This window comes from Anguilla anguilla, chromosome 13 (assembly GCF_013347855.1).
Source record: "Anguilla anguilla isolate fAngAng1 chromosome 13, fAngAng1.pri, whole genome shotgun sequence".
In the NCBI taxonomy this organism is placed as follows: domain Eukaryota; kingdom Metazoa; phylum Chordata; class Actinopteri; order Anguilliformes; family Anguillidae; genus Anguilla; species Anguilla anguilla.
This window is the reverse complement of record NC_049213.1, coordinates 2523415-2547160: the sequence shown is the minus strand read 5'-3', so window position 1 is coordinate 2547160 and position 23746 is coordinate 2523415. Positions and strand designations below refer to the sequence as shown.

The following is a 23746-nucleotide window of genomic DNA, read 5'->3' as shown; positions in this document are numbered from 1 at the left end:
GCACCCCAGGAGGCTGAGAGAGGGGGCGGGGCTAAAACATGCACTGAAGTTCTATTGCCCCCCCCAGAATAGAGGGCTCCATCAAAAGGGCCAGTGCTGGTCTGATTGCTAGCTTCCTCCTGTGCTGTGGACTCAAGCCGCGCATTGAAATCCCAAAAAACCTGATGAAGAACTGAGAAACTCACTAGAAACACTAGAGCTCTCTCAGTTAGCTCTCTCAGTTAGCGTCTCAGTTAGCCGTCTCATTTAGCCGTCTCATTTAGCTGTCTGAGTAAGTAGTCTCAGTTAGCTATCTCAGTTAGCCATCTCAGTTAGCATCTCAGTTAGCTCTCTCAGTTAGCCGTCTCATTTAGCCGTCTCATTTAGCTGTCTGAGTAAGTAGTCTCAGTTAGCTATCTCAGTTAGCCATCTCAGTTAGCATCTCAGTTAGCTGTCTCAGTTAGCCATCTCAGTTAGCATCTCAGTTAGCTGTCTCAGTTAGCTGTGTCAGTTAGCTGTCTCAGTTAGCTGTGTCAGTTAGCGTCTCAGTTAGCTCTCTCAGTTAGCTCTCTCAGTTAGCCGTCTCAGTTAGCATCTCAGTTAGCCGTCTCAGTTAGCTGTGTCAGTTAGCTGTCTCAGTTAGCGTCTCAGTTAGCCATCTCAGTTAGCATCTCAGTTAGCCGTCTCAGTTAGCTGTGTCAGTTAGCGTCTCAGTTAGCTCTCTCAGTTAGCTGTCTCAGTTAGCCGTCTCAGTTAGCTCTCTCAGTTAGCGTCTCAGTTAGCCGTCTCAGTTAGCTGTCTCAGTTAGCCGTCTCAGTTAGCTGTGTCAGTTAGCTGTCTCAGTTAGCGTCTCAGTTAGCTCTCTCAGTTAGCTGTCTCAGTTAGCCGTCTCAGTTAGCTGTCTCAGTTAGCCGTCTCAGTTAGCGTCTCAGTTAGCTGTCTCAGTTAGCCGTCTCAGTTAGCTCTCTCAGTTAGCTGTCTCAGTTAGCCGTCTCAGTTAGCGTCTCAGTTAGCCGTCTCAGTTAGCTCTCTCAGTTAGCATCTCAGTTAGCTCTCTTAGTTAGCGTCTCAGTTAGCCGTCTCAGTTAGCGTCTCAGTTAGCCGTGTCAGTTAGCTGTGTCAGCTAGCTCTCTCAGTTAGCGTCTCAGTTAGCCGTCTGCTAACGTGTGTCTCGTGCTGCAGCAGCTCAGGGTCGTTTTTACACAAAAGATTTCATGCCTTAGAGTGTGGGTTGAGCCAAGCTTGAACATGCGATGAAATGAGGGGGTTCAGTGAAAGGCAGATGTAGCTGACATCCAAGCGCAGTTCAGTCATTATCACAAATCATTATCACGAAGCTCCTCCTCTTCATCAGCTGTCTTCCAAACAGGTAAACGCAGTCTACACAGCTGACATGCATGCCTAGGCCTCGGTCCTCAGCATGGCTAAGTAGTCTATGGAGGCCCCGGTTAGAATGTAGGTTCCACAGAAATATGGATCGCTTGGTTGGGCATTGAATTGGGACCATGCCAGTGGTCAATGTGAACTGTTGCCCTGCCGGGTGACACACAGCTCGCTCTAGTGTTGCTCAGGGATGGAAAGGTTTCAGTTGGTCTGGGTGGCAGCACCTCATTGTGCACCAGCAACCCCCGCTGGTCACTCGAGTACCTGCAAGTCAGCTTTTGGAGACACCCATGAAGTGTGTTCCTCTAACTCGTGCCTGTTTGAGCCTGAGTGCGGACTGTGGTGTGGTAAGAAGTGGTGGCTGATATCACGTGATCATGTGCTTCAGAGGAGAGCGCAAGCTTGTCTGCGCTCACCAGGACTGAGAACAGAGAGGTGATGCGACAACAAGCACCGATAAAAACACAGCTGGGAATTTCAAACTGGGGAGAAAAAACTTTAAAATATGAATGAGTGAGTGAATGATTGAATGAGTGATTGAGTGAAAATACGGATTGCTGTGGAGAAATGTTACCCAACCTTTCTCCTTCCACTCCACACTTTTGCAAATTTGCAGAATGTCATGTCACACCTCTTCCAAAACCCAGCGACGTACCGACACTGATCTGACATGTCAACAGTCAGCTGAAAAATTCTGCCAGGGTTTTAATTAAGCAATGTGCATTATGGGGACGTTTATTTTCGCGTTTGTGAATGGGATCTGCTTATGAAGTTTTTTTCCTTGTTCATTTAAAAATGAACAAAATATCTTAATTGAAAAATTAATTGAAGGATTTTTCACACGGCATCTCCCCCAAATGCATGCTGGGATAGGCTCCAGAACCCCCCATGACCCTGACCAGGATAAGCGGGTACAGATAAATGACCTTGCCTGACGAGGCACCAGAGAGCTGCAGCACACTGGTTGGGAAACGCTGCTGTAAAGAAGATAACCAAAACTAACCAAAACTCGGAGATATAAGTGACATTCCTGTTGGGTCATCCATTCTGGTCACTCTGGCCTTTCTCTGATAGCTGGCTAAAACAGCAGCATAAAGCTACATGCTCTCAGGTAATTTCATGTCCCTCATAACGTCTCACTGTGCCACTGACACTGGCAGTTCTTCAGGCTAAAATAAGCGGCATTTCGCTGGCATAGCAGGGGTGGTGCTAACAGACCTGCGTTTATACAGATCACCTGCCAACGTGCTAATTTAGCCTATTTTCACCCAGTGCAAACACCTTCACACCTATAAAAACATCCTCTTAACACCTCTTCTTTGCTATTTTGAACACGTGCACATGCTTCATGCTATGTGTGTTCATTTTATTTTATGTTGATGTATTCATATTAAGTTCAAAATTAATATTAATACTTATTTGTGAGTATTAATAGTATTTGACATGATAATATACAATGGCACAGGTGTATCAGTTTTCCTATCTTTACTATGACGAGCAGTTTGCTGTAAATCAGGACAGGGGTTCTGTGCAGTCCGTGCTCCATGCACAATCCGGCCCGTGTCTTTCCTCCAACCCCACTGGGCCTTCAGTCCCTCCGAGGATGGCCTGCTTGACAGATGGAATGCAGTTACCTATGTCCCTACCGCAACACGAAAGAGAAACGCCAGGGATTTGGGGATAGGCTGAGGCGTGTGTGTGTGTGTGGTGTGTGCATGTGTGTGTGTGGGTTTCTGTGTGTGTGTGTGTGTTTCTGTGTGTGTGAGTGTGTGTGTGTGTGTGAGTGTGTGTATTGTGTGTGTGTGTGTGGGTGAGTGTGTGGTGTGTGTGGGTGAGTTTGTGGTGTGTGTGTGTGTGGTGTGTGTGTGTGTGGGTTTCTGTATGTGTGTGTATTGTGTGTGTGTGTGTGTGTGTGGGTTTCTGTATGTGTGTGTAGTGTGTGCATGTGTGTGTGTGTGTGGTGTGTGTGTGTGTGTGTGGGTTTCTGTATGTGTGTGTATGTGTGTGTATTGTGTGTGTGTGTGTGTAGTGTGTGCATGTGTGTGTGTGTGTGGTGTGTGTGTAGGTTTCTGTGTGTGTGTTAGTGTGTGTATGGTGTGTGTGTGTGTGTGTGTGTGTGTGTGAGTGTGTGGTGTGTGTGTGTGTGGGTTTCTGTATGTGTGTGTATTGTGTGTGTGTGTGGGTGAGTGTGTGGTGTGTGGGTGAGTGTGTGGTGTGTGTGGGTGAGTTTGTGGTGTGTGTGTGAGTGTGTGGTGTGGGTGAGTGTGTGGTGTGTGTGTGTGAGTGTGTGGTGTGTGTGGGTGAGTTTGTGCTGTGTGTGTGTATTGTGTGTGTGTGTGTGTGTGTGTGTGTGGGTGAGTGTGTGTGTGTGTGGGTGAGTTTGTGGTGTGTGTGTGTGAGTGTGTGGTGTGGGTGTGGGTTTCTGTGTGTGTGTGAGTGTGTGTATGGTGTGTGTGTGTGTGTAGTGTGTGCATGTGTGTGTGTGTGTGTGTGTGTGTGTGGGTGAGTGTGTGGTGTGTGTGGGTGAGTTTGTGGTGTGTGTGTGTGTGGTGTGTGTGTGTGTGTGGGTTTCTGTATGTGTGTGTATTGTGTGTGTGTGTGTGTGTGTGGGTTTCTGTATGTGTGTGCATGTGTGTGTGTGTGTGGTGTGTGTGTGTGTGTGTGTGGGTTTCTGTATGTGTGTGTATGTGTGTGTATTGTGTGTGTGTGTGTGTGTGTGTGTGTGGGTGAGTGTGTGGTGTGTGTGGGTGAGTTTGTGGTGTGTGTGTGAGTGTGTGGTGTGGGTGAAGAGGGTGACCCTGTGGTGCCATGCAGGGTGGGGGAGGGTGAAACAGAGTAGGACTCGGCTGGGAAGCAGAGCATCTCACCAAGCCTGAGATGTCCTGCGAAATTTTGAGGGGAGAAATCTCACGATTTTAAAGCACTTTCCTTTAACTGGGATGACAACAGGGAGCTACATCAGGGGTGCCCAAACCTTTATAAATACATTTTAAACAACCCACCCCTTATTAAAAGGAAGCCTGATTTAAACATTCAGTATTCAGAAATATTTCAAAGCAACTGCCCCTTCAATGTAAATAGAGCAGCACCTATAACAGGTGCAGTTTAATTGTTTGATTTCACAGGTTTAAATGTTGATGTGCATGTATGAATGTGTAATAGACTTTGAAAGCGTGTAAAATGTTTTCTTCACATATCCCATATCCTGTTCCTATCCCGTTCCAAGCCCAGTTTGGGAAGCAGTGAACTGTGCATTACCTACAGAAAGACAGCCTAACACACAGAAATGATTATCCAAGCGTCACAGCGATCTGAGCAAAAGTTCTCATCATTGTGTATCCTTATCTTCTTATGTGCAAACACAGTGGGCCTTCCCTCTTAATGTAGACAAAGCACCTTCTAACATGTATGGGACCTTTGGGAGAAAAAGCTTATTAAAAATCTGGAAACAAAAGGCTTTGTGGTTTCATGGTGAATAGTTAATGGATTAGTTTAACTCTCGAGTCGGGATTCAATCAACATTTGTCCTTAATTTGACTAACTTTTTAACAGAGCTGATGTATAGGCCTGTTCAATCAGCACCGTCCTTTCCAAAGTGGTGGCGGTTGCGAGTGCCCTGTGAATTCAATTTAAATAACGGCTTGATTGTGATTAAACGCGGGTCCCGTGTGTGCTCAGCGTATTGAGAGACACATTAATAGATTAAACTTCCCTGCGCACCACGGAGGAAGTGACCCAGAAGCGCTCCTGCCGGGGACCCCCAGAGGAGCCCAGTGAAAGGGACGCTCGTGTTTCCCCTCCCGAGCATGAATGGAGACAGTGTGAGGTCAAAAGTCCACCCCGCCCTCCTCAGTCCCTCTGTGTGCCCTGCGCTACCCCCCCCCCCCACCCCCCTCAGCCCCCCTCAGTCCCCCTGTGTGCCCTGCGCCCCCCCCCCCCGCCCCCCTCAGCCCCCCTCAGCCCCCCTGTGTGCCCTGCTCTGCGCCCCCCCCCACCCCCCTCAGTCCCCCTGTGTGCCCTGCGCCCCCCCCCCCCCCCCCCGCCCCCCTCAGCCCCCTTCAGTCCCTGTGTGGCCTGCTCTGCGCCCCCCTGCACCCCCAGCCCCCCCCCCCCCCCAGATCTCAGCCTGCGTCTCTCCCACAGGGCCATGCAATCTCTCATCTGCAGCTCCACTCAACTGCACACTTAAAACCTGCGTCACCCCAAACCTACAGGGACACGCCCCACTGCCTTATACAACAAGCCCCCTGAGTCTCTGTCTGACACAGAGACACACACTCACACTCACACACTCACACACACACACACACACACTCACTCTCACACTCACACACACACACACACACTCACATGCACAGACACACACTCACTCTCACTCTCACACTCACACACACACACACACGCACATGCACAGACACACACTCACTCTCACTCTCACACTCACACACACACACACTCACACACACACGAACACACACACACACACGCACACACACACGCACACATACACACACACGCACACACACACACACACACACACACACAAAAACACACACACACACACACACACTCACACTCACACTCACACACACACACACACGAACACACACACACACGCACATGCACAGACACACGCACACATACACACACACACGCACACACACACGCACACATACACACACATACACTCACATGCACGCACACGCACACACACACGCACACACTCACACACACACACACAAAAACACACACGCACACATGCACAAACACACACACGTTGAATATTTATTGCTAACAGCCATTGACTATCCAAAGCTCATTTTTTCCTGCTATTCACATCCCTACATATAGACCACTGTCATCTTAGATCAGGGTAGGCTGTCAATAGCCCCTGCATACAGGATTCATACTTACAGGCCCTGCATACAGGATTCGAACTACAAAAGGAAATAAATTGCCCAAAGCAACAAGTGTAGCAAGGAAACCATGGATAAGCAAGGCAAAACTGGATTTTCTTAAAGGGACAGAGATACATTAGTAACTGTAGACCTGTGGCAGTTTCTTGTAGGTCAGTGTGTTTCACAAACATTGTTAAGCAAAGGGACAAGAAGGGCTATACAGAGAGAACATGGGAAAAACAAACAGTCATAAACAATAGGAAGTAATAAAATGATGGTACATCAAATATTGAACAAAAATACTAATTTTTACTAATTAAAATTTTTTTTTTTTTAATATTAGCTAGGTAACATGAGTAACGGCGAATCTTGCATAAAGCTAGCTTTCATTCTAAATCAGTTTCAGATGTCTACACTGCCTGACCATACCATTTTAAAAGCAAGACAAAGCTAGGGACAAACATTTGATTAAGTTACGGTTCAAAATGACAAAAATAACCAAAATTGGTGCAAAAATGGTATAAAAATGAGAAGGAACAATTTTTTCCTAATAGAATCAATCAATTTCAGCTGATTAAGTCAATAAAAATCAATAAATACAAAAGGAACTAATATATAGTCATTGTTGGTAACCGTAGTAGAACGTTGTAGAGAGGGGTCCCGTGGAAGGCCCGGAGGAGTGCCCTGCTCCAGGCAGCAGGTGTGATGTTGGGACCCTGGCCCCAGGGGCAGGCAGGGGCAGGCAGGGGCTGGGGAGCTTCAGGTGAGCGAAAAATAAATCCGTTAACCCTCCCACCCCCCCCCCCCCCCCCCCACCCCACACCCCCCAAGAGAGGAGGTGCACAGCGTTCCTTACCACATGGGGTCATATCGCGCCTCCCCCAATTCACAGCTCACTGTCTGGGTGTTCAGCTATAAAACTGAGCAATATGTACATATGATTCCTGATTATAGTTGAGTGAATTACTGGGTTATATGTCCAAGCTCCCACAGACTGGTCAGGGAGTCCTGTTTATGCAGATGGCCCAGGCTATTGCTAAGTTTCAATTTATCAGGTTTGCTTTTTCATTTTTTTACATTTTTTCATAACTTTAAGACAACATTTTTTTGGAATGTCATTACTCTTTCATACAGCACTATGTGAAAAAACTCTGTGAATGGTTTCTGGAAGGAGGATGAGAGATGTCTGAGGATATTCAGATATGATAAGACTGTAAACACCTGGAGACATCTGAATATTCTGGCAACACTACCCTGTCCTTTATACAACATGTCATTCTTTTTTTTATTTTATTTTTACCCCACAGATAAAAATAAAACAATGTGTCAGTGTCACTGCAATGTTGAAGCAGAATTACAAGACTATTTTTTCATCACATCATAGTTTGTATAATCATCAATAAGTAAAATGATTCTACATCTTCTGAATATTTTGACTTGTACAGAACATTTGGCAATAAGTTTAAGTGCTATTCTATTTTTTAATTTTGTGGGCCATGCAAACCATTGCTGAAATGAAAAAAAAACCGTATAAATTTTTAAAAAGTGCTTACCAGTAAGCAAGTAAACCAGTTTTACTAGTATTGGTTCCTTTAACTCTAACCAGTGAATTAAGGTAGACCGCAATGCTACAGTACAAAACAGATGCACCATTTCTGCAGAATCTTAATGAAGTGTATTTTTTTGGAGAAAATTGGAGAAAAACTGGAGAAAATTGAGCTTAAACATTTATTTTTCACTTAAATATTGAATTTGGGGATATTACACATTGCAATATCATCAAAGCAAGTCACAATAAGTTTGGTTAATGTTTGATAAAATAATTGTAAAATGTATGTAAATAAACGACAGAAGTTCAAACAATTCCCACCTTATTCAGATTAGATTATTTCAGTAATATGGTCTGAAACCAGAATGATCAGTCTTGTAATGGAATTATACTGACCAACTTACATGGATGTCAGAGGCATACACAAGCACAGCTGTTGCACTAAAGTTGTACCAACAATATTATACAAAAACGCTGAGTCAGCATCTGAGTCATCCATTTATCATGACTGAGAGAATAGAGGCACCCCAGTTTTATGTATTTATCGTTTAAATATATAAATATTTAAATATATGTTTAAATATATACATTGTTTAAACTTTACACCTCGGAATGCAAAGTCTTACCTCCGTGAGCAGTGATTCCAAAACCACAGGTGTAATTTCCCATGAAGTACACTTTTCATGTTATGTCATAAAATATATTTATATTTGGTTTTACTACTATTTTTTACTATTTGAAACTACTATAATTTGTTATTATGTTATGCATTTTCCATATAAAACACTTTTCATGTTAACATTTTTTCTAGTAGGATTTCACGCATATTCTTGCATGTTTTTTATTTTTAACTTTCGCTCCCTCATAATTTTTATTTTCAGAGACAAGAGTACAACCTTATGTATTTTTGATGATTTATGCACAAAATGCGATATTCATGTTATAAATTTCTAAAGTATTTTCCACAGTGTATATGTTTTTACCCCATATTTACTCAATTTAGATGATTAATGATCGATATGACTAAAACTAAATACATTTGTGCTGACTTGGTGGCAGACATGTGTGACTTAGTGAGCACGCCTTCCTTAGATCACGTGCATCTATAACGCATTGTCAATCTTCAGAGGTGCTGGTCACAAATTAGACACAAACACTCCTCCCGATTTTATTTTATTTTTTGCTTTGCTGTTATGTGCGCAAATAGGATTCGTTTAAACTGACTGGGGGAGAAGTCTCTATTGTCCCTCAGGGTTTCTTACAGACTGATTAATCAAATTATTGCTGCTCCCCCCAGCAACCTCCTCCAAATCGCCTTACCCCACCAAATCTTCACGCCACCTGATTTCTGTTTAATTATATTATATTTCTCCCTTCGCTGTGTCATGGTAATAAGCAGAGTCCTCACCACCTGCTCCAACATTAGCAAAGTCTAATATGGGCCCATGTGAGACTATAATTCTATTGGGCTGCATGCCCAGGGGCAGTCAGCCAATCAGCAGGCACCCCAGGAGGCTGAGAGAGGGGGCGGGGCTAAAACATGCACTGAAGTTCTATTGCCCCCCCCAGAAGAGAGTTCTCCATTGACAGGGCCAGGGCTGGTCTGGTTGTCAGTTTCCCCCTGTGCTGTGGACTCAAGCCGCACATTGAAACCCCAAAAAACCGAACGGACGAGGAACTGTGAAACTCACGCAACTACAGCTCTCTGAATTAGCTATTTGCCTTTTGTTCTGACCCTCCACAGATGACTGCCTCTTTTAGTGTGTCTATACAAGAAAGTTATGTCTCATTGATTTTGTCACAGATCATGCAAACTTTATGGAGTGAAGGGAACCAATAACAGTCAGTGAAAACAATGAGACCCATGTGATTATTATAATGATTCTCTCTGCTGCCTAGCAGTTTTCTAAACTAAAGTTAATACAAACTCATTAGCTGACATGTACAACTCGACTTTGGTCTTCATCATGCACACGTAGCCAATAGAGTACCACCAGGCAAGGAGTTCAGTTGCACATCGCACAAAAATACTGACGGAAAAATATATGAGAGAAAGGTGTGTGAACGCAAAGAACCATCTGAAGAATGAAAGGAGAACTAAGGAAGGAATTGAGGAGGAAAAGAAGGAAATCAGTAGTAACCAAGTAAGTAAGGAAATTGTGAAGTAAAAAGTAATGAAAGAAATTTATAAAGAAGGACGGTCAGAAAGCCAGAGAGGATGAAATGAAGTAGTAAGTGCATATGTGAAGAAGTAAGAAAATAAAGGGCGAAAGTTTTGACACAGCTGATCACATGCTCCTCATCCCTATCCTAACCACACTGGGGATCATAAGAGCAGTCCTTACCCCTCTATAAGCTTTTTTATACAGTTTTGTGGAATAGTGGTTTGTCTAGACCCCACTGTGTTCCTATAGGTGTCCCTCAAGGCCCCCTACTTGGCCCTCTCCTCTCTTCTCTTTGCATGTAGGCTCCCGGTTCCATCACCCCACAGTTTCTCAGACCACATCTATGTTGTCAGTACATTTCCTCTACTGTCCTGACACCTCACTCTCAGGTTTCACTATGCCTCAGCCAGCCTGAAGGACAGCTGGCAGTCATCCAAAGCTGAACTGGAGGCTGAACCTGAAGCTGAACCTACAGCTGAATCTAAAATGGCTAGTGTGCCTTTAGTTTCCTTCCTATTCCAATACCAATCTTCTTTTCTTATGTACTTACTGATTGCATTCTTTTCCATTTTATATGCATGTTAGCTGAATGAATCCATCATTCTAGGTAGGCGTAAATTTAAGTTAATTTACATTTAGTGTATTAATGATATTACACATATGCTTGTCAGTCTGGGAATGAACTGTTGTTCACATAACTCTAGTTTTCTTACATTACAGGTCACTAGATAATGTAGAGACAGCATTGATATCCAAAAAAAATGTTTTTGTCATTTATTAGAAATGAAGATCACAGCTTACAGAGCAGACAAGCATAATTTAAAATTTGGCTGAAGAATTTACCAAGGATAATATGTCTGTGACACAACAAAAAAAACTTTCTGTTGTCCTTTTAATAACTATTGGATTAACTTTAAGATTTAACTTTAATTGCAGCCTCTAAATTGTAGATGTATGTTTCCATAACTAGAAAAAGACAGACATCCATCACCATCCAAATGTGAATGTTGTACTATTCTGTTTCCATGGTACTCATGGGTTCAGAATGTCAACAACCATAACTCAAAACTGAGGAAATACATGCACAGTTAAATAGTGTCCCAAAATAATATTTATAGTATCTTCACTTGTAATATGAAGCCCTTTTGGGGTTAAAATACATTAATCATAGAGAAGTGTCTTCCTATATAGTTAATTTTTTTCTTACTGTGTAGAGGCAGTGGAAGAAGTTATATTTTCAATTTACATAGAATGAATTAACTCACATTTTATTATATTTTTTAAAAAAATCAATAAAATGCTGTTAAATATTGACAGGGTAATACTGTAAAAGCTTTCCCGAAAAACTTTCTGAAAAACTCCAGTTAAAGGTAAGCCTATAAAATACAATTTTCTCAGTCAGTCCATGCATTTTTTTAGAGCTGGAAGAATTGCCTAACCAAAGAAAGCATGAAATATTTCTGCTTTCAATTTCAGTCTGTCAACTTGAATGCCCCTACTGTTGATCAATGTTAAATAAGTTATTAAAGTCAAAAACAGATCATTTTCTGTGTATTATCAACCACTCATTTGAAATCTGCTGAGGCAAAGCTCTTATGTATTTAAAGTTGAAAGACCTGGCAATTCTGTCTCCAGCAGTGGACAGCAGTCTCTGGTCTTAATCTCACAAACCATATATTCTTCTGTGCTGAAACCCACATTCACTAAATGAGATTTTATTCCATGTGCATTCAATAAACCAAAATGAATAATAAATAAAAATAAATAAAACATTTTCACTGCAATGAATGTTTTTGCCATGTCCAAAAAAAAACAAACACAAAACCAAAACAAATTCTGACATGATACAAATGATTAATTTAAAAAATAAAAGATGTTTCATGTTTTCAGAAGAAAAAACTATAACAAAGTAAATGAGAAATGATGCTGCTTGATAGTCAAAGGCTCTTTTACAGTAAATCTTTTAAAAACAGGCCTATAAGGCCAGCCTATCCCGTTTCCTACTGCCAATCACTGTAAAACACACTATGGTGATGTTTCTCGGTCACAGCAAAATTATTTAAATTGGGGAAACAGTAAAGGTAAATTTACAGTAAACATCAAATCCCAGCAATTTACTGCAATATATTTATAAATACATATTTTTTGCTGTTTTTGTGTAATTGCAGCAAGGTTGTATGACTCTGCAATACAGTAAATTGCTAATATTGAGTTTAATGACCAGTAATGGAATTGGCTTTTGGAAGGACGTGCATGTTGAAAAGGCCAATCATTTGGAAAGGACACTGTATACACTACAGATTGCACACATCACATATCACCCCAATGCTAGCATCGCTTTGCTGGCTAGCTGTTAGGTACAGGGCTATTTTTAAGCTTCTGTTTCTAACATTCAAAGTGCTATGGATTAGTTCCAGTGAATAAATAAGAAATGTAAATAAATCTTAAATCTTAATATAGGTTTCCACATTGATATTTATGTCTCCTCACATATTTCTATGTTAATTGGTTGTTATTCTGCCACTCTGGCTTCTCAATAATTGTGTGATTGGAGACAGGAAAATTAAGGAGAGAAACAAGAATAGAAATAGGTCCGGGAATGGGACGTGGGTGTGTGTGAAAAAAAGTGCCAAACTCTGTCCCATCAAGATGTAATTTGCCGATGGCATACCTGCCATCCCAATATTTAACAGAAAACAAGTTCATAAGGAAAGGATTTACAGTGGGCTCAAGACAACTGCTGGACCACAGCAAAGCATTTATTTACTTTTTTTTTTTTCATCACGCCATATTCTGCCAAAACCTTTTCATAAATCATATGCCATCCCCTAAAATATTTACTTATTAAAAGTATTATCTAGAATATATTAAGGAAACGGTGAAGCTTTTTATTTAATACTAATCATTATCACTTTTACTTTGCTAAATTGATTGTCTATGATCAATTTGCCCCATCTGCAACTTGACACGAAACAAATCTCTCTCTTTCTGTATGTGTGTGTTCGAGCGTGCGCGTGGACAGATGTGAGCCTTGCGCAAACAATGGGATCATTGCAGGGCCACGTGTGGCCCACAAGCCTAGACTGGCAGCATTACACAATCACAAAAGAGTTCCCTTGGCCATGCAACCAACAGTGAATGGACATATGTTGCGTTTGTTATGCCTCGGCATTCGTTCATAAACGGAAACAGGTGGGGCGAGCGGATGCCTGGGAAAATTATAATGTGGAAGATTAACTGTCAAAACTGCATAGTTCGGTGCCGAGATAAGAACAGTTTAAGTCGCTTTATAGTTCATAGTCCAGATTTAATTAACGTTTGAATATAAAATACTTCATGTCCTTAGTATATAGCGTAAGACATGTCATTTAATTTAAATGTAAGGATTAAATTATGTTTACACGCCCCGCCTCCGCAAATACAGACGACGTGCAAATATATTCGATTAAATAAAAACCTTGGGCAAAAAACATTCCATAGCGGTGGACTATGTTGGGTTTACAATGGCTAAACGGCTCGTTCGAAAAGAATAACAAATCACTGTAGGTCTATTAATCGAAGTCATTCCATTAGAAACTAGTTCAACCCAATCGTAGAGATGTCTTGGCACAATGTGTACACTGTTCGTATTAAAATGACGGTGATGTATCGAATGTATATTTAAACTTTCTCAAAAGACGTCCTTTATTGGCGGGCTTGACTTTTTCTGTGACAAAAGCCTTGAAACACCGGGACGGGACCTCGTAGTTTCTTTAAGTTTTTTTCTTCTTCTTTTGGAGAGCTCAACAGAGGGTTGAACTGGAGACAAGCCAATTTTAACACGTGGCTTCATCCGTCTGATTAACAGGTTCAGTGGTTCAGTAATGTTGTCTTGTATTGAGTTTGTTTTTTTGGTGCAATTTTTTACGTATAATTATCATCCCGTTGTCTGTTTCCATTGCTATACTGTACATCATTTGTCATTTTTGTTTAAAAAGTACAGTATAAAACAAAACAAAAATAGATGAAATCAAATTGGACAGCAGAATTTCCAACGCCCATTTTTTACTGATACACGTGCCAACAGTTATCCTAACAACTAGAAAAAAATAAAATTTACGATGCTTCATAATATTTTGTCAATAGCCACAGTTTACACTATAAGGGAAAAGAAGTGCACGCCAAATTTGCCTGATTTGTACACATTTGTTACCCGTTGGTTAGCTAGCTTGTAGTATTAAGTGAAATAGTAAGAACAGTCTTTTGTGTTATTGACGATATTTTTCAAGTGTATTTTACAAATTTGTTACTACCGTTTTCTGGCAACAGTTCTTTGTGGGTTACTTGAAGGCCTACATTATAGTTTTAGGCTATTGATAAGCATCTCTTTTTTGATCGAATGCAGCCAAATTTTTTGATTTGCCAATTCCTGGTTAATTGCTTAAAAATAAACTTTAAAAATGTATGTAGGCATAATGTTTCTAAATAGTAGCCTAGACTGTCACGTGAAAATTACTAATAGATAATGTTTTTTTGAACGATTCCGTTATTACGAGTCTAATTCTGGGCGTTAATACAGGCTGATATTCTTTTTTTAGGAATGCCAACCCGATAATGATATATTCCTGTCTATGAATTAGTCAATCTTGTAGAACAACCGTTTCAACCATATTTATTCGCACTTTCTGTTCTTCGTTTATCCACTTGGCAGAAACGTGCCGCTTATATTTAATAATTTCTCTACATAAATATCCTCAGTCAAGTGCAGTCTTTAAATGTAAAAGCACTAATAGCTTACGCTCTTTGTTTTTGCAAATGTCTTCTCAATTCAATAAATTCTACTTTGGTATTGCATTACGCATGCGCGCGCACAACCGTCAACCGTAATTTTGCCAACAGTCACTTTTGGCCACGGGTCTGCCACGCGCGCTTTCGGCACCAGCTGAAAGTGGAGGCGAGGAGGGAGGGGCCTGTCCACTACTCCAGAAAGGCAACATCCAGAGCCCCAGTCTGCCAGTCTGCAAAGTTTATCGCGCTCGGGTGGATAACTCAGGAAAAGCACTGGTTTGGAGAAGAGCAAGGCGCGCGGAGGAAGACAGACAAACGGGAGAGTTGGGAAGTATAGATCCAGCTCGTGCGCTTTTGATAACGTTGCAGCCTGGAAGTCACTTTAGACCTATCGGAATTTTGCACAAATCCGGGAAAAAACGAGAAGAGTGTGCTTTACGTGAAACAGGTATGCATCACTCCCAATCTCGCGTTTTATCTATCGCAGCCAGTCCTGTCGCCTGAAATATGGGATATAGTGTACTGCTCAATCTTGTCCACGAGCAATATTGTGAGCAAACATATGCTTTTCCTAATGTGCTTTTACCATTTCATTATATTTAATTTATAGCACATTTCATCATTTCATAGCACATTTACATGCACCACCAGAGACAATACAACTATATTAACAGACAAAAAAGAACACAGGAGATATTAATTTTATTAATCTTGAGTCAAAGCAGTGACCCAGACTGATTTTTGCATACATTTTAAAGTCGCAGTGTTGTCTTTTATTTAATAGGTTTTAATTTATCGGCATAAAATATGCTACCGAAATTACACAACGATTTTTAAATGGGTTGAAGAGGGCATTAATATTATTCTTATTGATCTTGTACTTATTCAATCATCTTAATATAATAAAAGAAAAAATCGATATAGAAAAGGAAAGTACTACCCTATTACAGTTACAGTCGTTAAACAAATTGTATTAAATGTCATGCATGTGAAGTATAGACCTTATTACTGCATGTAGCTCTGTAGGCTACACTAATTTCAATTAATATTTAACTAAGCTTTTTAAAATGGATTAAATTAACCATTTGTTTCGCAATATAAATGGTTTGCTAGAATTATTCCAAATTAATGGCGGCACATCGGCCCATATTTTGCACTGTCAACTAGTTCAAATGGAAGGACACGCCGACATAATTCTTTCCTCTCACAACATTTAACGGACAGGACAAACTCGATATTTCTACAAACTATTATTTCGTTCAGGACAAACCCAAATTCTGTTTACTATAGACTGCATGTTTCAGAATTTAATTAAGTGGAATTAACCCTTATCTTTTGTAATCAGTATGTAGAAATAGCATATTTCCTCGTCTAGCCAAAATGATTTGACAGTGGCCACAGCCCGCGCTTTCGATTTGTCTGTAGTGCACGTGCCTTTAAAAAAAAAAAAAGAGGTAAAATGTAGGCCAATGACTCACGAAGTAGCGCACCAAATGTACACGACACACCGAATAACTTAATCTGCAAAATTTGACTGCTGATTTTGCATTAGTAAACCATGGCACAGTGCTTGTTGATTTGGCTATATGGGCTAATCTTGATCTAAATCCGCGGCCGGAGCTTTATTTCCTGGGCAAATCCCGCAGCGTCCCAGATGTAGGCTCCGTCTCCCGTCCTGCATCGCTCGCTAGAGAACCTTTGCTCTCAGAACACTGCATGAGCCCGTCCGTCTTTAGACCAATCAGCAAAGCTCCAGTGGCCGTTTTGGCGTAGTGTACTAAAAATACACTACAGTACAATGCAATGATAGACGTTAATTTGATTAAATGAAATCAGTAACACTGTGATATATTTCATATTTTATTATATACTCTTGTTTAAATGTATTTTACATTTAAATTTAGTTATTGATTTCACGATATTCATTGGGATTACGGTGATTTAAATCTGTCCCATTTATAGGACATAGCCGGAACAGCGATTAGCAAAAGTAGGCCTATTTGTAATTACACCATTAGTGAAAAGTACTCTGTACTGCATATTATTACATTCAGATACCATGAAATAGAAATAAAACATGGTAATATTAGGCGCGAGCACCAGATTCCACAGTCCCAGTTTATCGGGAGCTGTCCACAAAACGGTGCTGAATTCAGACCTCGCATTTACTAACCTTTGGCCAAAGCCGTAAATGCGGAAAGGAGATGCAAGAACATTTGAAGGAGGATTCGCTACATTTGTAGTAGTAAAGGTCAAGGGTCAGACGGCGCTCTGAGGCTAAGAACCTGTGTGTTGTAAATCCTTACAACTGACGAATTAGTCAAGGGGGCGTGGCCCAATTTTGAGAAGGTCAGCTGTACAAGGTCAGTCGGGCTCATTAACGGACGAGACTGTCATAAATGAACTTATTTTGGCGGGTCACCTTTGACCTTAACTGAATGGTATTAGATTTGACTGGGCATGGTCCAAAGCATTGTGCACCTCTACTCACATTGGAGCCTTTTCCCGTCTTACATTTTTAATGGTCTTCTCATTTACACTGTTATGCCTTTACCAGAATAGTTCAGCTGAATTAATTTCCCCAGCTTTTTCCTCTAACAATGGTTAATGGGAAAGCCACAAGCACACCATCTGGGATGTAAACCCACCAAGGCCTGTGATCACTGGTACACACTGGAATGAATAAATAAAAACTATTACAATTATTAGAATTATTTTAATTGGCTTGTTTCTAGAGTCCTTTTAACATAGAGGGGATATTGTTTGAGAATTTGAGATGCGATCTATCTGAATGCTGTTAGTGACGTGTGTTTGCTAAACCATGGATTTAAGCCTGGGGATTTATAGATGAGGATGAATGGGAAGGCACGCATTGTGAAGACACTGTGGGGCAAAGGTGAAGGTTTGTTCAGCATATACTGGGTCAACAGCGCTAACCTTGGAACAGCAGTATTAAATACACCGAGCCTGAATATGGGGATGCAATTTTCTAAAAAGTAATATGAAATAACTTGACCTTGGTGTGAATTTTGATATTCATTTCCATTCATTTGAGCACATTTGCCATTTGGGTCCACACATGGCTTATTAATGCCACAACAAACTCTCTTCTAGCCATTAGAAAAATGTAGGTGTTGCTGCAGAACCATTTTGTTTTTATTAATTATTAATTATTAATTTGGAACATGTATCTTTATTGCACTAATTACCCAGACCTTCTTAAACAGTTTGTGAGCATTACTAGAATTATTAGGCACATAGGGAATTTTATATTTAAAAAAAGACCTCCTGCATTGTTATATGTTCATACTGAACCTGATACACAACACTGATGTTTGTTTAAAACCTTTAGTTTATCGTGCGTGTTCATGAAAAACACAGAAGTTTCGTTATGATGACTCAGGGAATCCTGAATACAAAGAAGAATACACACTCCAAGCTTGGCATGCATTGACCTTGATTAAATCAAAATTTGTTGTTGACACAGATTGCTGATTTAATTTAGGTTAGTCCGAACCCGCCAAACTTTGTATTTGATGAAAAATACAAAAATGTGCATTTAATTGTAAATCAAAGTTAAGGACAAATGCTGATTGAATCTAGGCCAAAGTTCACTATAAAATTCATAAACATTGTTATGTGTTACTTGATGTGTTAATTGTTTCTGAGATTACCGTTAGATAATCCCCATAGGACAGTGGGCTAACAAGTCATTTTCTGTCATAGTTATCTGGACGTAGTTATGAACCAGATGCCCAAATAGCGTTTACAACTTTCATAGACATCCTCACACATGAGAACATGGTCCCTTGCTGTGTTAGATAGCTCCATGTTAAATGTGCTAACAGGCTGTTTCCTGTGCAGGCTTTCTGTGTTAGATAGCTCCATGTTTAATGCGCTAACAGGCTGTTTCCTGTGCAGGCTTGCTGTGTTAGATAGCTCCCTGTGCGGTGGGGCTAACAGGCTGTTTCCTGTGCAGGCTTGCTGTGTTAGATAGCTCCCTGTGCGGTGGGGCTAATGGGCTGTTTCCTGTGCAGGCTTGCTGTGTTAGATAGCTCCCTGTGCGGTGGGGCTAACAGGCTGTTTCCTGTGCAGGCTTGCTGTGTTAGATAGCTCCCTGTGCGGTGGGGCTAATGGGCTGTTTCCTGTGCAGGCTTGCTGTGTTAGATAGCTCCCTGTGCGGTGGGGCTAATGGGCTGTTTCCTGTGCAGGCTTGCTGTGTTAGATAGCTCCATGTTTAATGTGCTAACAGGCTGTTTCCTGTGCAGGCTTGCTGTGTTAGATAGCTCCATGTTTAATGTGCTAACAGGCTGTTTCCTGTGCAGGCTTGCTGTGTTAGATAGCTCCCTGTGCGGAGTGCTAACAGGCTGTTTCCTGTGCAGGCTTGCTGTGTTAGATAGCTCCCTGTGCGGAGTGCTAACGGGCTGTTTCCTGTGCAGGCTTGCTGTGTTAGATAGCTCCATGTGCGGAGTGCTAACGGGCTGTTTCCTGTGCAGGCTTGCTGTGTTAGATAGCTCCCTGTGCGGAGTGCTAACGGGCTGTGTCCTGTGCAGGCTTGCTGTGTTAGATAGCTCCCTGTGCGGTGGGGCTAACAGGCTGTTTCCTGTGCAGGCTTGCTGTGTTAGATAGCTCCCTGTGCGGTGGGGCTAACAGGCTGTTTCCTGTGCAGGCTTGCTGTGTTAGATAGCTCCATGTGCAGTGTGCTAAAGGGCTGTTTCCTGTGCAGGCTTGCTGTGTTAGATAGCTCCATGTGCGGAGTGCTAACGGGCTGTGTCCTGTGCAGGCTTGCTGTGTTAGATAGCTCCATGTGCCCAGTGCTAACGGGCTAACGGGCTGTTTCCTGTGCAGGCTTGCTGTGTTAGATAGCTCCATGTGCGGAGTGCTAACAGGCTGTTTCCTGTGTAGGCTTGCTGTGTTAGATAGCTCCATGTGCGGAGTGCTAACAGGCTGTTTCCTGTGTAGGCTTGCTGTGTTAGATAGCTCCATGTGCAGTGTGCTAACAGGCTGTTTCCTGTGCAGGCTTGCTGTGTTAGATAACTCCATGTGCGGAGTGCTAACAGGCTGTTTCCTGTGCAGGCTTGCTGTGTTAGATAGCTCCGTGTGCGGAGTGCTAACAGGCTGTTTCCTGTGCTCCATGTTAAATGCGCTAACGGGCTGCTCCATGTGCGGAGTGCTAACGGGCTAACGGGCTGTTTTCTGTGCAGGACAGAATGATGACCAAGCCGTATGGAAGCTGCCGGGACGTGGCTGAGCTGGCCAGTTCCCTGGGCTGGATGGATGAGGACCTGAGCTCCCAGGACGGCGAAGGCGGCCCCGAGGGGGTGCGGTTCGGGACGGACAGGTGCGACCGGGAGCTGGGGAGCGAGGACATGGAGGAGGAAGAGGAGGAGGAGGAGGAAGAGGACGGGGTAGGGCCGGACGACGGGGAGAGGGCGCCCAAACGGCGGGGTCCCAAGAAGAAGAAGATGACGAAGGCTCGGCTGGAGAGGTTCCGCGCCCGGCGCGTGAAGGCGAACGCCCGCGAGCGCTCGCGCATGCACGGGCTGAACGACGCCCTGGAGAACCTGCGCAGCGTCATGCCCTGCTACTCCAAGACCCAGAAGCTCTCCAAGATCGAGACCCTGCGCCTCGCCCGCAACTACATCTGGGCCCTGTCGGAGGCGCTGGAGGGCGGCCAGTCCACCGAGAGCCGCGGCTTCCTGGAGATGCTGTGCAAGGGGCTGTCGCAGCCAACCAGCAACCTGGTGGCCGGCTGCCTTCAGCTGGGGCCCGCCCCCGCCCTGCTCGACCAGCTGGAGGACAAGGGCCAGGGCCCCCCCCTCGGCCCGCGGGGGCCCCCCCTCAGCTACCCCTCCCCTGGCCTGCCCAGCCCCCCCTACGGCTCGGTGGAGGCCGCCCGCCTGCTGCACTCCAAGCGCTATAATGGCGGGAGCTACGAGAACCCCTCCCCCGTGGAGGGCAGCACGGGCACGCCCCCCTACGACGGGCCCCTGACCCCGCCCCTCAGCGTCAGCGGCAGCTTCGCCCTCAAGCAGGAGCCGTCGCCCGGCGAGGCGGAGCGGAGCTTTCCCGCCATCCACGGCGTCCGCTACCACCCCGCCCCCCACCCGTACGGGGGCCCCCCGCCGGGGCCCCACGCGCTCCCCGCCTACCCGCCCGCCCGCTACCCCCTGGCCCTGGACGGCCCCTTCGATTCCCCGTTTGGCCCCGCCCACACCGCCGGCCCACTGGCGGGCACCGTTTACAGCGAGTGACGGGCGAGGGCCCCGATGGACCGGGGGAGGGGATAAAGCGAGACTTCCTGTGTTTTTGACACGCCCCTTCCTGTCAAGGTGCATTTAGGCTTCTTTCTGGCTCTGTTCCTGTACCCCACGGTGGACGGATTCTGGGAAGATATGAAGAAAAGGCCCACGTCACCCAAACATGCCCATTTGCACTCTAGCACGTACAATGCAACAGGTGCTACTCCGATAGCACAAAACATTACTGTGTTTTTATAACGGTACTGCTGTCAGAGTGGTGGTGTGTTTTGTGATGTTGGTTTGTGTCAATAACTGCTCTTAGTAGCAATGTTTCTACAGCATCTCTTTTTGTACCACTGTCCATCAAATGCAACTTTCCATTTTGATCTAGATCGCCATTTTTCTTCTTTTTCTCTAAATATGTTCACGAAACATCCTACAAATGTTATTTGGCTATTCAGATTATTTTTATATAAGGTATCGTTATATTTATACTTCAAGACATTACTCAGGGCAGACTGTGGGATTAATTGAAATTCCAGACAGTCTCACAGGCATCAAAGGGGAGTTATGCTGTGGACATTTTGAACTCTACCCACAATCCTTCAGTGCATTTCACAAATGAGAATGTTTGTGATGATGATTGGAGGACTGATCTAAATCAGTGGAGGAAACCAGCACTTCTGACCAACCCAACGTGGTCACCAGAAAACTATGGTGTCCATGGTTACAGCATATGAACTATGACTGTGACAAATAGCTGTCACTGATTTTCAAAGACTATGATATGTATTTATTGATACTTTTATTTACTATTTATTTGGATTACTGTTGTGATATGTTGTTTTGCTGTTGTATTTAGGAGTTTTTGAACTGTGTCTCTGATTTGAATCTACAATGTCAGCTGCTAGCAACATATTTAAATTATTTATTTTAATTGTTACCTTGTTGTTTTTCTGTTTTTCCTAATGAAATGATCATTTGGGTCAATTTTTATTCCTTCTTGGCACTTAAGAAAATGTTAAAATGCTGAATTATTTATACTTAAAACACTGTTGATTAGGTGTAGACTGGGTATCTACTGGGTATTATATATTGCATGTTTATATAAAAATGTATATATATCATACCCAAAATGAGGGTTTCCCATGAAAATATAGTCTTTCACATGTAAGAGTAGAAAAGACTAAGCAAATAAAATGGTTTGAAATCCATGAAGTGAAATCAATTCCAGATTTCACCATCTAGTTTATTACAGGATTATGAATAAAGTCAAGCACTTGCATCATATTCGATATTCACAGTATGATTTCATTTAGGTTGAAAAGTATTACTATTGGATAGGCTTACATTCATGGAGAAAACAGCATAGAAATCAGGATGTCTCTATTGCCTGGAGTGCTGTATTTACTGTATTTATTGTTGATTGATCAGACTGAAAATCTAACTTGGAGTTAGCATTCCCGGTTATGGATCTTTTGCAGCTTGTATCGTCTTTTAAAATGTGAAAATAAGCAACACTTTGTTTTGACTGTGTTAGGACCAAACAGTTCTCACCCCCTGCCACCCCCCCCCCATGCCCTGACCCCCCCATCCTGAGAAAGAATGAAAATGATTTCGGTGTTAAGCCTCTTTTTGTCCAGTCCCTGCGCTTACATACTTAAGCGGCTTAAACGTCACACAGAGGGACGATGTGGAGAGATGAGCGAGAGGGAGAGAAAACATGCACAGATCTGTCAAACGGACAGTTTAATGATGAAAGCCGCCCCACAGTCGAGCCGTCCTGCAGCACATGGACGAAAAACAGGCTCGTAGCTACACTCCTAAAACAGGCTCGTAGCTACACTCCTAAAAACAGGCTCATAGCTTGACTCCTAAAAACAGGCTCATAGCTTGACTCCTAAAACAGGCTCGTAGCTACACTCCTAAAAACAGGCTCGTAGCTACACTCCTAAAAACAGGCTGGTAGCTACACTCCTAAAAACAGGCTCGTAGCTACACTCCTAAAACAGGCTCGTAGCTACACTCCTAAAAACAGGCTCGTAGCTACACTCCTAAAAACAGGCTGGTAGCTACACTCCTAAAAACAGGCTCGTAGCTACACTCCTAAAACAGGCTCGTAGCTACACTCCTAAAAACAGGCTCGTAGCTACACTCCTAAAACAGGCTCGTAGCTACACTCCTAAAAACAGGCTCGTAGCTACACTCCTAAAAACAGGCTCGTAGCTACACTCCTAAAAACAGGCTCCTAGGTTGACTCCTAAAAACAGGCTCGTAGCTACACTCCTAAAAACAGGCTCGTAGCTACACTCCTAAAAACAGGCTCATAGCTACACTCCTAAAAACAGGCTAGTAGCTTGACTCCTAAAAACAGGCTTGTAGCTACACTCCTAAAACAGGCTCGTAGCTACACTCCTAAAAACAGGCTCATAGCTTGACTCCTAAAAACAGGCTCGTAGCTTGACTCCTAAAAACAGGCTCGTAGCTACACTCCTAAAAACAGGCTCGTAGCTACACTCCTAAAAACAGGCTGGTAGCTACACTCCTAAAAACAGGCTCGTAGCTACACTCCTAAAACAGGCTCGTAGCTACACTCCTAAAAACAGGCTCGTAGCTACACTCCTAAAAACAGGCTGGTAGCTACACTCCTAAAAACAGGCTCGTAGCTACACTCCTAAAACAGGCTCGTAGCTACACTCCTAAAAACAGGCTCGTAGCTACACTCCTAAAACAGGCTCGTAGCTACACTCCTAAAAACAGGCT

General features: G+C 43.0%; 1 protein-coding gene across 1 annotated transcript; it reads left to right on the top strand.

The window, feature by feature from the left end:
* The first annotated feature begins 14979 nt into the window (after nucleotides 1-14979).
* LOC118211342 (neurogenic differentiation factor 4-like) lies at nucleotides 14980-20995 on the top strand. Its single transcript, XM_035388494.1, has 2 exons — nucleotides 14980-15189; nucleotides 19951-20995. The coding sequence occupies exon 2, from the start codon at nucleotides 19952-19954 to the stop codon at nucleotides 20993-20995; it is 1044 nt and encodes a 347-aa protein (XP_035244385.1). The 5' UTR covers nucleotides 14980-15189; nucleotide 19951.
* Nucleotides 20996-23746: the final 2751 nt, after the last annotated feature.